This window comes from Petromyzon marinus, unplaced genomic scaffold (genome assembly GCF_048934315.1).
Source record: "Petromyzon marinus isolate PM22_M1 ecotype Great Lakes invasive population unplaced genomic scaffold, UKy_Petmar_22M1.pri1.0 PM_G_Scaffold_4, whole genome shotgun sequence".
NCBI classification, from domain to species: domain Eukaryota; kingdom Metazoa; phylum Chordata; class Hyperoartia; order Petromyzontiformes; family Petromyzontidae; genus Petromyzon; species Petromyzon marinus.
In genome coordinates, this window is record NW_027422983.1 from 1,302,303 (window position 1) to 1,316,840 (window position 14,538).

The window sequence follows — 14,538 nt, forward strand, 5'->3', positions numbered from 1 at the left end:
ATAAATACATACAGTATATAGTTTACACAGTACGGTACTGTAAATTACTCTGTTTTGCTAAATTATCACCATTCTTTAAGACTCCCCGGTAGGCTAGGGCCATCTTAGACTTAACGATATTTTAGACCTGCGGTGAGGGTCGTCGTAACGCATCTCCGTCGTGAGTGGAGGACCGCTCGACGTGTATCGTGAAATGCGTCGCGTTTAATACTTACACTAGGACTAGCGACGGGAAGGCCACGGTGGTTTGACGGCTCCACAATCTGCGGCGAGGACGGTGCCGACCAAATGTTGCCACGGTGTCTGGTGGTGCTGCTCCTCCTCCTCGCCTCCTTCTCCTCCTTGCAAGGTGATGATCGCCATCGTGTACGTCGTCACACCGCAGCACACAGCGGGGGCATCGCTACTGTATACTACACTATACACTACACTACTATACACTACACTATACACTACACTACACACTACACTACTATACATTATACACTACACTATACACTACACTACTATACACTACACTACTATACACTACACTATACACTACACTATACACTACACTACTATACACTACACTACTACACACTACACTATACACTACACCGTACACTACACTGTACACTACACTGTACACTATACACTACACTACACACTACACTGTACACTACACTATACACTACACTACACTGCACACTACACTATACACTACACTATACTGTACACTACACTATACACTATACACTACACTGTACACTACACTATACACTACACTATACACTACACTATACACTACACTACTATACACTATACACTACACTATACACTACACTAGGAGTCTGCGTGCGGTGATCGTGGCAGGTGGCCATGCGGCGATCTCCATCTCCGTGAGGCCGCTGGTCGAGGTGGAACTGGGACGCCCTCTGGTGGTCCCCTGCACGTACAACGTCTCCGTGGCTAGCGGCGTGGTCACCCAGTGGTTCATCGTGAGTACCGCCACCCCCACCCACCCCCCCGCACACCGCCACTTGTCACGGGCAGATACGTACGGTGAGCAAAAGACTCAGCACTGCTACCCATAGACTCAGCACTGCGACCCATAGACTCAGCACTGCTACCCATAGACACAACACTGCCACCCATAGACTCAACACTGCTACCCATAGACTCAACACTGCACCATAGACTCAACACTGTACCATAGACTCAACACTGCACCATAGACTCAACACTGCACCGTAAACTCAACACTGCCCATAGACTCAACACTGCACCATAGACTCAACACTGCCCATAGACTCAACACTGCACCATAGACTCAACACTGCACCATTGACTCAACACTGCACCATAGACTCAACACTGCCCATAGACTCAACACCGCACCATAGACTCAACACTGCACCATAGACTCAGCACTGCTACTCATAGACTCAACACTGCCCGTAGACTCAACACTGCCACCCATAGACTCAGCACTGCTACCCATAGACTCAACACTGCCCGTAAACTCAACACTGCTGCCCATAGACTCAACACTGACACCCATAGACTCAACACTGCTACCCATAGACTCAACACTGCTACCCATAGACTCAGCACTGCCACCCATAGACTCAACACTGCTGCCCATAGACTCAACACTGCCACCCATAGACTCAACACTGCACCATAGACTCAACACCCTACCATAGACTCAACACTGCACCATAGACTCAACACTGCACCGTTAACTCAACACTGCCCATAGACTCAAAACTGCACCATAGACTCAACACTGCCCATAGACTCAATACTGCACCATAGACTCAACACTGCACCATAGACTCAACACTGCACCATAGACTCAACACTGCCCATAGACTCAACACCGCACCATAGACTCAACACTGCACCATAGACTCAGCACTGCTACCCATAGACTCAACACTGCCTGTAAACTCAACACTGCCACCCATAGACTCAGCACTGCTACCCATAGACTCAACACTGCCCGTAAACTCAACACTGCTGCCCATAGACTCAACACTGCCACCCATAGACTCAACACTGCCACCCATAGACTCAACACTGCTACCCATAGACTCAACACTGCCACCCATAGACTCAACACTGCCACCCATAGACTCAGCACTGCCCGTAAACTCAACACTGCTGCCCATAGACTCAACACTGCCACCCATAGACTCAACACTGCTACCCATAGACTCAACACTGCTACCCATAGACTCAACACTGCTACCCATAGACTCAGCACTGCCACCCATAGACTCAACACTGCTGCCCATAGACTCAACACTGCCACCCATAGACTCAACACTACCCATAGACTCAGCACTGCCACCCATAGACTCACCACCACCCATAGACTCACCACTGCTACCCATAGACTCACCACGCTGTCATCCGCCCGACCGCCGTCGCCAAAACCCCCCCCCGGCGCAGATTTCGACAACTTCGCGAGTGAGGATATCGTACCGCGACTTACGTCGCTTCGTGGCCGACGGGGACACCGGCTACACGGACCGCATTGATGCCCAACGTGACGATTCCGCCCTGGCGCTGGACGCGACGGTGGTCGCGGATGAGCGAGACTTCATCTGCCAGGTGTTTGCGGGGCGGGCCGGCGTGGCAGAGGCGACCACAAGAGTGCGGCTGTTTTGTAAGCGAGCTCACGGTCGGGGCTACTCACTTTAGAATGACGCGCAGTGGGGGGGAGGGGGGGGGACGTCCCCTACGACGTGGACCCCCCTTACTTACGGACGTTGCTACGGAGACTCCTTAGTGGACATTACGAGGACTCCCCTTACTTACGGACGTTGCTACGGAGACTCCTTAGTGGATATTACGAGGACTCCCCTTACTTACGGACGTTGCTACGGAGACTCCTTAGTGGATATTACGAGGACTCCCCTTACTTACGGACGTTGCTACGGAGACTCCTTAGTAGACATTGCGAGGACTCCCCTTACTTACGGACGTTGCTACGGAGACTCCTTAGTGGACATTGCGAGGACTCCCCTTACTTACGGATGTTGCTACGGAGACCTCTTAGTGGACATTACAAGGACTCCCCTTTCTTACGGACGTTGCTACGGAGACTCCTTAGTGGACATTGCGAGGACTCCCCTTACTTACGGATGTTGCTACGGAGACCTCTTAGTGGACATTACAAGGACTCCCCTTTCTTACGGACGTTGCTACGGAGACTCCTTAGTGGACATTACGAGGACTCCCCTTACTTACGGACGTTGCTACGGAGACTCCTTAGTGGACATTACGAGGACTCCCCTTACTTACGGACGTTGCTACGGAGACTCCTTAGTGGACATTACGATGACTCCCCTTACTTACGGACGTTGCTACGGAGACTCCTTAGTGGACATTACGAGGGCTCCCCTTACTTACGGACGTTGCTACGGAGACTCCTTAGTGGACATTACGAGGGCTCCCCTTACTTACGGACGTTGCTACGGAGACTCCTTAGTGGATATTACGAGGACTCCCCTTACTTACGGACGTTGCTACGGAGACTCCTTAGTGGACATTACGAGGGCTCCCCTTACTTACGGACGTTGCTACGGAGACTCCTTAGTGGACATTACGAGGGCTCCCCTGCTTACGAACGTTACTGCGTGACGCCTCTACTTACGAACGTTACCACAGTGACTCACTCGCGAATATTTTTGCGTGGTCTCTACTACTTACCGACGTTACTTCTTACGAACGTTACCCACATACGAACAAGCCGGGATCCAGAGGGTCCACGTTCGTTAGTCTATTTTGCCCGTAAGTCCAACTTCACTCCCGTCAATTCCACACGCGTTGCACGGCGTGCACACTGCTGCTACTATACATGACGCACTACCCGGCCACATTTCGGAGTGAGGTCGGACTCAGGAGCAAGTGGCCGATGACGGCCCCGCGACAAATTGACGCACGGGACGGCCCCTCCCCTCGCTTCCCTTCCAGCGGCCCCCACGGTGGCCGTGACGGCGAGCAAGCGGCCCGTGCTGCTCAACGGACAGCGCCACGAGGTGAGCCCTTGGCCTACGTTGACATTCTCTTTGGTTCTATTCGGTAAAGTCACCACGTAGGTAAAAAATAAAACAAAAATCACGACGTTTCGGCCACAACACAAGCGGCCTTCGTCAGGTGAAGGGATCAGGCTGTCTCGAGGACAGTGCTGGAGTGAAACACAGCCACGCTTAAAGGTCGCGGTCTGAGCGTGGCTGTGTTTCACTCCAGCACTGTCCTCGAGACAGCCTGATCCCTTCACCTGAAGAAGGCCGCTTGTGTTGTGGCCGTAACGTCGTGATTTTTTGTTGTTTTACTTTTTTACCTACGTGGTGACTTTACCGAATAGAACCAAAGAGTATGGAGATCCTTGCAGTCACGAAAGCTTTAAATCTAGAATACGTTGACATTTTTTTATTTCAAATTCCTGTTGCACCGTCCGCTGACGGTCATTTAAGGGTTGTTTTTTTTTTACCTTCACGGCGTCCCCTTCGCGAAAACGGCCGCACGCCAACAGCTGTGCTGTAGACGCCACCGATTCGTGCGTAGATTCAAACGTGGTTTAGTTTTGGTTAGGGGGATGTCGACTACCTCGCCTGGTACGCAGGAGGTCGTGGGTTCGATCCCGACGTGGACAACGCTACTACCCTGGCAACCCGGGTTCGATTCCCGCTCACGGCCAATACCGGTGACGATGATCTGAACCGGTTCCTGTGCCTCCCCTAGGTCGACTCGGCCTCAAATACCTGGTGCGGTGCGTAAAAACATCGCCAGCACCAGGGAGACAAAGGCGACCGGGCGTGGTGCTGGCCACCCACCTCCTCGTGTGCCATTCTGGCCTTCATAGGTGCTCGCTAACAGCACTTGCCCCTACAGTCTGTTAAGGCTATACATGGGTTCTTTGTCTTTGTTGTGTGTGTTGGTCTGTGTGTGTTTCTGTGTGTGAGTGTCTCTGTGTGTGTCTCCCTGTGTGAGTGTCTCTGTGTGTGAGTGTCTGTGTGTGTCTCTGTGTGAGTGTCTCTGTGTGTGAGTGTTTGTGTGTGTCTCTGTGTGAGTGTCTATGTGTGAGTGAGGAGCGGTAGTGTAGCGGTTAGCGCGCTGCGCTATGAACCTGGCGATCCGGGTTCGATTCCCGCTCACGGCCAACACCAGTGACGATTATCTGAACCGGTCCCGGACCTCCCCTAGGTCGACTCAGCCTCAAATGAGTACCTGGTGCGGTGTGTAAACATTGCCACTAGGGAGACAAAGGCGGTCGGGCGTGGTGCTGGCCACCCACCCCCTCGTGTACCGTTCCGGCCTTTATAGGTGCTCGCTAACAGCACTTGCCCCTACAGTCTGTTAAGGCTATACAGGGGTTCTTTGTTGTGTGTGTTGGTCTGTTTCCCTCTCGTGCAGATTGGTAAATGTTTCGTGCACAACGCTTACCCAGAGCCCCACATCACCTGGTACAAGGCTTCCCTGCCCCTGTTGCCATCACCTGGTAAGTATATCTGCTGGTGAATATATCTGTTGGTTAATGTATCTGCCGGTGAATATATCTGCTGGTGAATGTATCTGTTGGTTAATGTATCTGTTGGTGAATATATCTGTTGGTTAGTGTATCTGCTGGTGAATGTATCTGCTGGTGAATGTATCTGTCGGTTAATGTATCTGTTGGTGAATACGTCTGCTATAGTGCCGTGTATTGCATAGTGTACACTATTACGTGGTGCAGTGAGTAAACATCGCTAGCGCCGCGGGGACAAAGCTGGCGGGGCGTGGTGCTGGCCGCCCACCCCCTCGCGTGTCGTGCCGGGCTGCCACTCGCTAAAAGCACTTGTCCCAACGGTCTGTTGAAGTCCACACGGGGGATCTTTGTCTTTGCATGCGTGCGCGTGGCTAGACGTGAAAGTGACGCGGACGGTAGCGACGGAGGCCAACGGCACCTTCGCCGTGACATCCGTCCTGAGCTACAAACCGGAGGAGCGGGATGTGGGAGCCGGGTACCGCTGCGTGGTGAACTACACGATGCCGGGCGGCAGGAGGGAGGCCTTTGCCTCGGAGACGATCCACGTGGGGCTGCATTGTGAGTACACGGGACACCAGGCAGACGCCGGTGCACAACGAACGCGTGTGACGTGCACAACAGACAAATGTGTGTGACGTGCACAACAGAAATTACATGCCTGATGGACCATCTTATTGGGTTAAGGTCAAATTAAACACAGAGACTACCACTGCCTATGAACATTTGACTTTTGAACGTTCAGAGAGACGCTCAAACCTGTTTGTAAGTCCAGTTGCCTGTTCGGAACGAGAGTTGTAAGTTCAACCGCCACGCAATAGATGGCGGTGGTGGCTTTTACATCTGTAGAACATGAACAACCAGTGGCATCTACATCTACAGAACGTGAAGAACCAGAGGCATCTACATCTGCAGAACGTGAAGAACCAGTGGCATCTACATCTGAAGAACGTGAAGAACCAGTGGCATCTACATTTGCAGAACATGAAGAACCAGTGGCATCTACATCTGCAGAACGTGTAGAACCAGTGACATCTACATCTGCCGAACGTGAAGAACCAGTGGCATCTACATCTGCAGAACGTGAACAACCAGTGGCATCTACACCTGCAGAACGTGAAAAACCAATGACATCTATATCTGCAGAACGTGAAAAACCACTGGCTTCTACATCTGCAGAACGTGAAGAACCAGTGACATCTACATCTACAGATAGTGAAGATCCAGTGGCATCTACAGAACATGAAGAACCAGTGGCATCTACATCTGGAGAACGTGAAGAACCAGTGGCATCTACACCTGCAGAGCGTGAAGAACCAGTGGCATCTACATCTGCAGAACGTGAAGAACCAGTGGCATCTACATCTGTAGAACGTGAAGAACCAGTGGCATCTACACCTGTAGAACATGAAGAACCAGTGGCATCTACATCTGCAGAACGCGAAGAACCAGTGGCATCTACATCTGCAGAACACGAAGAACCAGTGGCATCTACATCTGCAGAACGTGAAGAACCAGTGGTATCTACATCTGAAGAAGGTGAAGAACCAGTGGCATCTACATCTGCAGAATGTGAAGAACCAGTGGCATCTACATCTACAGAACGTGAAGAACCAGTGGCATCTACATCTGCAGAACGTGAAGAACCAGTGACATCTACATCTACTGAACGTGAAGAACCAGTGGCATCTACATCTGCAGAACGTGAAGAACCAGTGACATCTACATCTAAAGAACGTGAAGAACCAGTGGCATCTATAGCTGCAGAACGTGAAGAACCAGTGGCATCTACATCTACAGAACGTGAAGAACCAGTGGCATCTACATCTACAGAACGTGAAGAACCAGTGGCTTCTACATCTGCAGAACGTGAAGAACCAGTGGCATCTACATCTGTAGAACGTGAAGAACCAGTGGCATCTACATCTACAGAACGTGAAGAACCAGTGGTATCTACATCTACAGAACGTGAAGAACCAGTGGCATTTACATCTGCAGAACGTGAAGAACCAGTGACATCTACATCTACAGAACGTGAAGAACCAGTGGCATCTACATCTACAGATCGTGAAGAACCAGTGACATCTACATCTACAGAACGTGAAGAACCAGTGGCATCTATAGCTGCAGAACGTGAAGAACCAGTGGCATCTACATCTACAGAACGTGAAGAACCAGTGGCATCTACATCTACAGAACGTGAAGAACCAGTGGCATCTACATCTGCAGAACGTGAAGAACCAGTGGCATCTACATCTGCAGAACGAGAAGAACCAGTGACATCTACATCTACTGAACGTGAAGAACCAGTGGCATCTACATCTGCAGAACGTTTAAAACCAGTGACATCTACATCTACAGAACGTGAAGAACCAGTGGCATATATAGCTGCAGAACGTGAAGAACCAGTGGCACCTACAATAGGCGGCATCCCGGGACGGAATGGCGTGTTGTACTATTTGAGTTGTTGTTGTTTTGTTGTTGTGTTGTTATTGTTTTGTTGTTGTTGTTGTGTTGTTGTTTTGTTGTTGTTTTGTTGTTGTTGTTGCTGCTACGAGGCGGGAGAGATGCCCTGGCCCAGGCGTCGAACCCACGTCGCCTGGGGACGACTTTCCTCGCGCTGAACCGTCGCCTCTGACGAAGGCCGCTTGTGTCGTGCCCGAAACGTCGTGAGAATTTTATCGCGTTATTTTATTTTATCAATTTATTATTTTATTCTCATTCTACGTGGTGGTGACTTTACCGAAAGAACCAAAGGAGATGAATCCTTGCAGTCACGAAAGCTTCAAATCGAGATTTCAGCGGGGGGTTGTCGTCTGTCCTCCTCGCCAGACCCGGAAGACGTGAGGCTTGGCCCCACCGGGGCGACCCAGGTCACGGCCGGGGCGACCCAGGTCACGGCCGGGGCGACCCAGGTCACGCCCTCGTCGTCCGGGATACCCGACTACAAGTGCGCAGAGGTACCCAGTCGCTGCGTCACGATCACCACCAGCACCACCACCAGCGTACCACCACCACCAGCGTGCCACCACCACCACCACCGTGCCACCACCGTGCCACCACCACCGTGCCACCACCACCACCGTCACCACCACCAGCGTGCCACCACCACCGTGCCACCACCACCGTGCCACCACCACCACCACCGTGCCACCACCACCGTGCCACCACCGTCACCACCACCACCAGCGTACCACCACCACCGTGCCACCACCACCGTCACCACCACCACCACCAGCGTACCACCACCACCACCACCGTGCCACCACCACCACCGTGCCACCACCACCACCGTGCCACCACCAGCGTGCCACCACCACCACCGTCACCACCACCACCACCGTGCCACCACCACCAGCGTGCCACCACCACCACCGTCACCACCGTCACCACCACCACCGTCACCACCACCACCACCACCGTCACCACCACCACCACCGTGCCACCACCACCACCGTGCCACCACCACCACCAGCGTACCACCACCACCGTGTCACCACCATAACCACCGTGCCACCACTACTGTGCCACCACCACCACCACCACCACCTGAGTTTGATTCCCGCTCACAGCCAACAGCAGTGATAGCGATTATCTGAACCGGTCCTGGGCCTCCCTTAGGTCTACTCAACCTCTAATGAGTACTTGTAGTAAACATCGCTAGCACGGGGGAGACAAAGACGGCGGTGGTGACGGTGGTGGTGACGGTGGTGGTGGTGGTGACGGTGGTGGTGACGGTGGTGGTGACGGTGGTGGTGACGGTGGTGGTGGTGACGGTGGTGGTGGTGACGGTGGTGACGGTGGTGATGGTGGTGCGTGACATTTACGAAGATGAGAATGAGGTGAGTGGCACAGTAGGGGGTACAGGTGGTGCACCGTGCCAGGCATCTCAGTCGACCCATGGCACCGTGGCACCTGCTGGGTCTGCCTCGTGAACCTCCTGCCCGCGGGCGTTCGACACTTCACGTGGTGGCCTCGACGTGCACACGGCCTGGCGCGAGCGCCGTGGTGACGTCACCGCCGCTCGGCGGTGATGAGTGTGGGCGCGTCGTCGCGTGTCGGTGAGCGTTCACGTGTCGGTGAGCGTTCCGGGGGGGGGGGGGGGGGGTGGTGTAGCAGAGAGAGCGCCCGACGCTCCATGGAGCCTCACGGCCGTCGCCTTCCCGGCGCTCTGCGTGCCTCAGGCCGGGGAGGCGGTGTCCGGCGGGGCCACGCCGGCCCCGCGGCACGCGAGGCCGTCCGGGGGGAGCGGCGGCGACGGCCGCTCCCGGTGCGTCACCTCGCCGCACTCCGTGCCGGGCCTGATGAGGTCGCGATCCGTCAAGGTCACAGTGGAAGGTAACCGGGGCGGCAGGAGAGAGAGAGACTCAGCGATGACGCTGAGTCTCTCTCTCTCTCTCTCACATACCACTAGCAGAGACGCCACTCTCTCTCTCCACTCTCTCCACACTCTCCACTCTCCACTCTCTCTCCACTCTCTCTCCACTCTCTCTACTCTCTCTCCACTCTCTCTACTCTCTCCACTCTCTACTCTCTCCACTCTCTCCACTCTCTCTCCACTCACCACTCTCTCCACTCTCTCTCCACTCTCTCTCTACTCTCTCTCCACTCACCACTCTCTGTCCACTCTCTCCACTCTCTCCTCTCTATCTGTCTCCACTCTGTCCTCTCTCTCTCCACTCTCTATGTTCTCTCCTCTCTCTGCTCTCTCTCCACGCTCTCTGCCCACGCCGTCTCTCTCCACTCTGTCCTCTCTCTCCACTCTCTCTCTTCTCACCATTCTCTCCTCTATCTCTCTCCACTCTCTCTCCTCTCTATCTCTCTCCACTCACCACTCTCTCTCTCTCTCCACTCTCTCTCCACTCACCACTCTCTCTCCACTCACCACTCTCTCCTCTATCTCTCTCCACTCTCTCTCCACTCTCTCTCCTCTCTATCTCTCTCCACTCACCACTCTCTCTCCACTCTCTCTCCACTCTCTCTCCTCTCTATCTGTCTCCACTCACCACTCTCTCTCTCCACTCACCACTCTCTCTCTCTCCACTCGCTCTCCTCTCTATCTGTCTCCACTCTTTCCTTTCTCTCTCCTCTCTCCACGTTCTCTCCTCTCTATCTCTCTCCTCTCTATCTGTCTCCACTCTGTCCTCTCTCTCTCTCTCTCTCCACTCTCTCCATGTTCTCTCCTCTCTATCTCTCTCCTCTCTATCTGTCTCCACTCTGTCCTCTCTCTCTCCACTCTCCACGTTCTCTCCTCTCTATCTCTCTCCACTCACCACTCTCTCCTCTCTCTCTGCTCTCTCTCCGCGCTCTCTGCCCACACCGTCTCTCTCCACTCGCAGGAGGAGCGGAGGAAGCGGAGGAGTCGGGACGTGGTCTACCGTGGATCATCATCATCCTCACCATCATCTTCGTGATCGTCCCCCTCCTCGTCGTCATCATTTCGGCCCTTCATCACGTTTGCTCGGGAGAGTCGGAAGAGGAGGGATCGGGAGGAGGAGAGGCGGCGATCGCGGTCGGCTTCGTCGCGAGCGAGGAGGAGGAGGGCGTTGGCCACACGCTGGCGCTGCACAGGGCCACGGGCGCGGCCACCAGGCACGGCCGCAGGTCGCTGGCCGAGATGTGCGGTCGTCACTGACGAGGCAGCAGCGGTGTTGACGGCCTGCCGCTGCCTCCAAGACACACGGAGCCGTGAGGCAGGCCTGCAAGCAGGCTCCTCGCCACCGCCGCCGCCGCCATCGCTATCGTCAGCGCCAACACCGCCGTCGTCAACATCACAACCATCGTCACCACCACCATCATCACCACCAACATCATCACCTTGTGTCTTTTGTGTTTTGAGCTCAGGTCGCAAACACGGATCGAGCCGTGACATTTTGAAGATCAGTGTCTCTTATTTGTTTAAACACGAATCTAACTGACATTTTGTAGATCAGTGTCTCTTATTTGTTTAAACACGAATCTAACCGTGACATTTTCAAGATCAGTGTCTCTTATTTGTTTAAACACGGATCTAACCGTGACATTTTCAAGATCAGTGTCTCTTATTTGTTTAAACACGAATCTAACCGTGACATTTTGAAGGTCAATGTCTCTTATTTGTTTAAACACGGATCTAACCGTGACATTTTGAAGGTCAGTGTCTCTTATTTGTTTAAACACGGATCTAACCGTGACATTTTGAAGGTCAGTGTCTCTTATTTGTTTAAACACGGATCTAACCGTGACATTTTGAAGAATCGTGAGCAAACAGCCAAGGAACAGGGAAAGCTGATACCCTTAGACAATGCAATTTGTTTTTACGCAGAGATGGTTACAGTAAATCAAAGAGTACAGTTACTTAATCAATTTTCCAGTAGCAAACAGCCAGTTTCACCTTAGACTCCACCCTGATTAGCCAAATGTGTCTGAGCACATGTTTAATGTGCAGTTGTATTTTTTATTTTACTATTTTTCTGAATGCTTAACTATTTATGTTCCGAATTGTAATATCGAAGCCAATACACAAGGCAGGGAAATTCCTACTGGCAGCAGATCGATGTCTCAATTAGTAAAGATGCCACAAGAAACACCACGAGAATATCTTCTGGCATCTCTTCAAGAGGTCACACTTAACCAGCACATTCCTGTGCTCCATTAGAGCAGTTCAATGCGTGTCAGTCATCTGACATGTGCTACTTATATCTCACTCTCAGAGTTGGTCGAATCCAAATTAAGTGAAAATGCAAGGTAGCTCTCTGATGTAGGTGTAACAATGATGTCACTAGTTGCACCTCGTGATTAGATGAATTGCCGCAATTTAAATAAAATCATCTATCCGTTTTTTATAACATTGTAGTGAATTTGGGCCCATTGCATAAACATTCAGATACAAATAATCCATTGTTTTCATATTCTATTCAATGCATGCTTAATTAAATGCGAAATCGATATTGATATCAATGGATCAATCCATCATTCTATTTTACTGTCTGTCATAAAAAACGGTGCTGGCTCATTCTAATGTGGGCATTAGCTACCCCAAGTGATACAGCCAACTTCGAGGGATGGATGAGTAAAGAATCCGCTTATTTGGCTAATCTTAGCAAAGGTCAAGGCAATCGTCGAGAAGACTTAAACCTATCACCTGGCTCTCCTGTGGAGTCACGCCGTGAAATAGGTGGCGTTGGGTCATTACGACGTCTTCCTTCTATTTAAACAGTAACATGAAAGTAATATATATATACTGTACACAAGCAAGTGGAACAAATCTTGGCAACAAATCTCAGCAATGATCACTTGCATTGTCTTTAGTCACAGAAACAGTAATCTGAGATGCACATTGAATAATGGAAGGTGATTTAATCCTTTGAGCAAGTAATTTATTTCTTCAACAGATGTAATTTTTCATACAGTTAGCTTGCAAAGAAAAAACACATTTTCATTTTGAACTCATCTATATTCCCGCATTGTATTTTATTAGCATTATTGGTTCGTGCCTTTGAAATTAAACGATGTCGCATTTGATTTACAATCAGGTATAACCTTCATTAAAACTGCACAGGGCTTAGAGTGAATAAATAAGGTTGGTTGCTGTGTCCATATTCTTTGAAGTCTATGGGAGACTTTAACATTGAAGTCTATGGGAGACTTTAACATTGAAGTCTATGGGAGACTTTAGCATTGAAGTCTATGGGAGACTTTAACATTGAAGTCTATGGGAGACTTTAACATTGAAGTCTATGGGAGACTTTAACATTGAAGTCTATGGGAGACTTTAGCATCGAAGTCTATGGGAGACTTTAACATTGAAGTCTATGGGAGACTTTAACATTGAAGTCTATGGGAGACTTTAACATTGAAGTCTATGGGAGACTTTATCATTGAAGTCTATGGGAGACTTTAACATTGAACTCTATGGGAGACTTTAACATTGAAGTCTATGGGAGACTTTAGCATTGAAGTCTATGGGAGACTTTAACATTGAAGTCTATGGGAGACTTTAACATTTAAGTCTATGGGAGACTTTAACATTGAAGTCTATGGGAGACTTTAACATTGAAGTCTATGGGAGACTTTAACATTGAAGTCTATGGGAGACTTTAACATTGAAGTCTATGGGAGGCTTTAACATTGAAGTCTATGGGAGACTTTAGCATCGAAGTCTATGGGAGACTTTAACATTGAAGTCTATGGGAGACTTTAACATTGAAGTCTATGGGAGACTTTAACATTGAAGTCTATGGGAGCCTTTAACATTGAAGTCTATGGGAGACTTTAACATTGAAGCCTATGGGAGACTTTAACATTGAAGTCTATGGGAGACTTTAACATTGAAGTCTATGGGAGACTTTAACATTGAAGTCTATGGGAGACTTTAACATTGAAGTCTATGGGAGACTTTAGCATCGAAGTCTATGGGAGACTTTAACATTGAAGTCTATGGGAGACTTTAACATTGAAGTCTATGGGAGACTTTAACACGTATAAAATCAAATAAATCACGACGTTTCGGGTGCAACACAAGCGTCCATCATCAGGTGGGGAAGCATGGCCTGCTGCTGAGGCAGACTGTTTTATATGTGCATATTCATGCACTTCATATCAGAGCAATATTAACAAGTATGAGACCATCAGCTCAGAAATATCCACCGCTGAATGAAAGCATTCCCACGCCAATACAATTCCGCATGGTCTTTCGATGATGCTAATACCATCCATCTCATGCCTGCGCGTTATCCTTTCACATTACTCCACGTCCATGGTGATAATCCTTGAGGGAGTCATTTCTGCTTTGGCTACCATTCCATCAGCAGCCTTGACCATCCCTGAAAGCGGTGTGAGTGTCTTTCTCAAGCCCACTCCGGTGGTCCATCCTAGAACACGACTTTAGGCACGTAACTTGTAATGTACAAATGTGGTTCTTTTTTCACAGCCTCTTTTATCTGTATCTGCAGTTACATCATTGTCATTTTTTTATTTACCCGAGCCTTAGCCCACGCTAGCTCCCTGGTTCCCTCTATCCTGGTCCTCTCCCGGGAGGC

The 14,538-nt window shown here is 50.6% G+C and overlaps 1 protein-coding gene across 1 annotated transcript; it reads left to right on the forward strand.

The window, feature by feature from the left end:
• Window positions 1–221: 221 nt before the first annotated feature.
• On the forward strand, window positions 222–12,345 carry LOC142916588 (basal cell adhesion molecule-like). Its single transcript, XM_076061727.1, has 9 exons — window positions 222–349; window positions 856–980; window positions 2,440–2,656; window positions 3,967–4,031; window positions 5,410–5,494; window positions 5,897–6,079; window positions 8,351–8,478; window positions 9,703–9,856; window positions 10,858–12,345. Exons 1-9 carry the CDS (start codon window positions 289–291, stop codon window positions 11,151–11,153), a joined length of 1,314 nt encoding a protein of 437 aa, XP_075917842.1. The 5' UTR covers window positions 222–288; the 3' UTR covers window positions 11,154–12,345.
• The last annotated feature ends 2,193 nt before the right edge of the window (window positions 12,346–14,538 follow it).

What these genes read in the sequence shown, in the direction of transcription:
- LOC142916588 (XM_076061727.1), top strand. Translation starts at nt 289, where the DNA reads ATGTTGCCACGGTGTCTGGTGGTGCTGCTCCTCCTCCTCGCCTCCTTC. An exon ending in TGGTCACCCAGTGGTTCATC is followed by an intron (nt 981 to 2,439) that starts GTGAGTACCGCC and finishes CCCCCGGCGCAG; the next exon opens with ATTTCGACAACTTCGCGAGT. An exon ending in GCCCCTGTTGCCATCACCTG is followed by an intron (nt 5,495 to 5,896) that starts GTAAGTATATCT and finishes GCGCGTGGCTAG; the next exon opens with ACGTGAAAGTGACGCGGACG.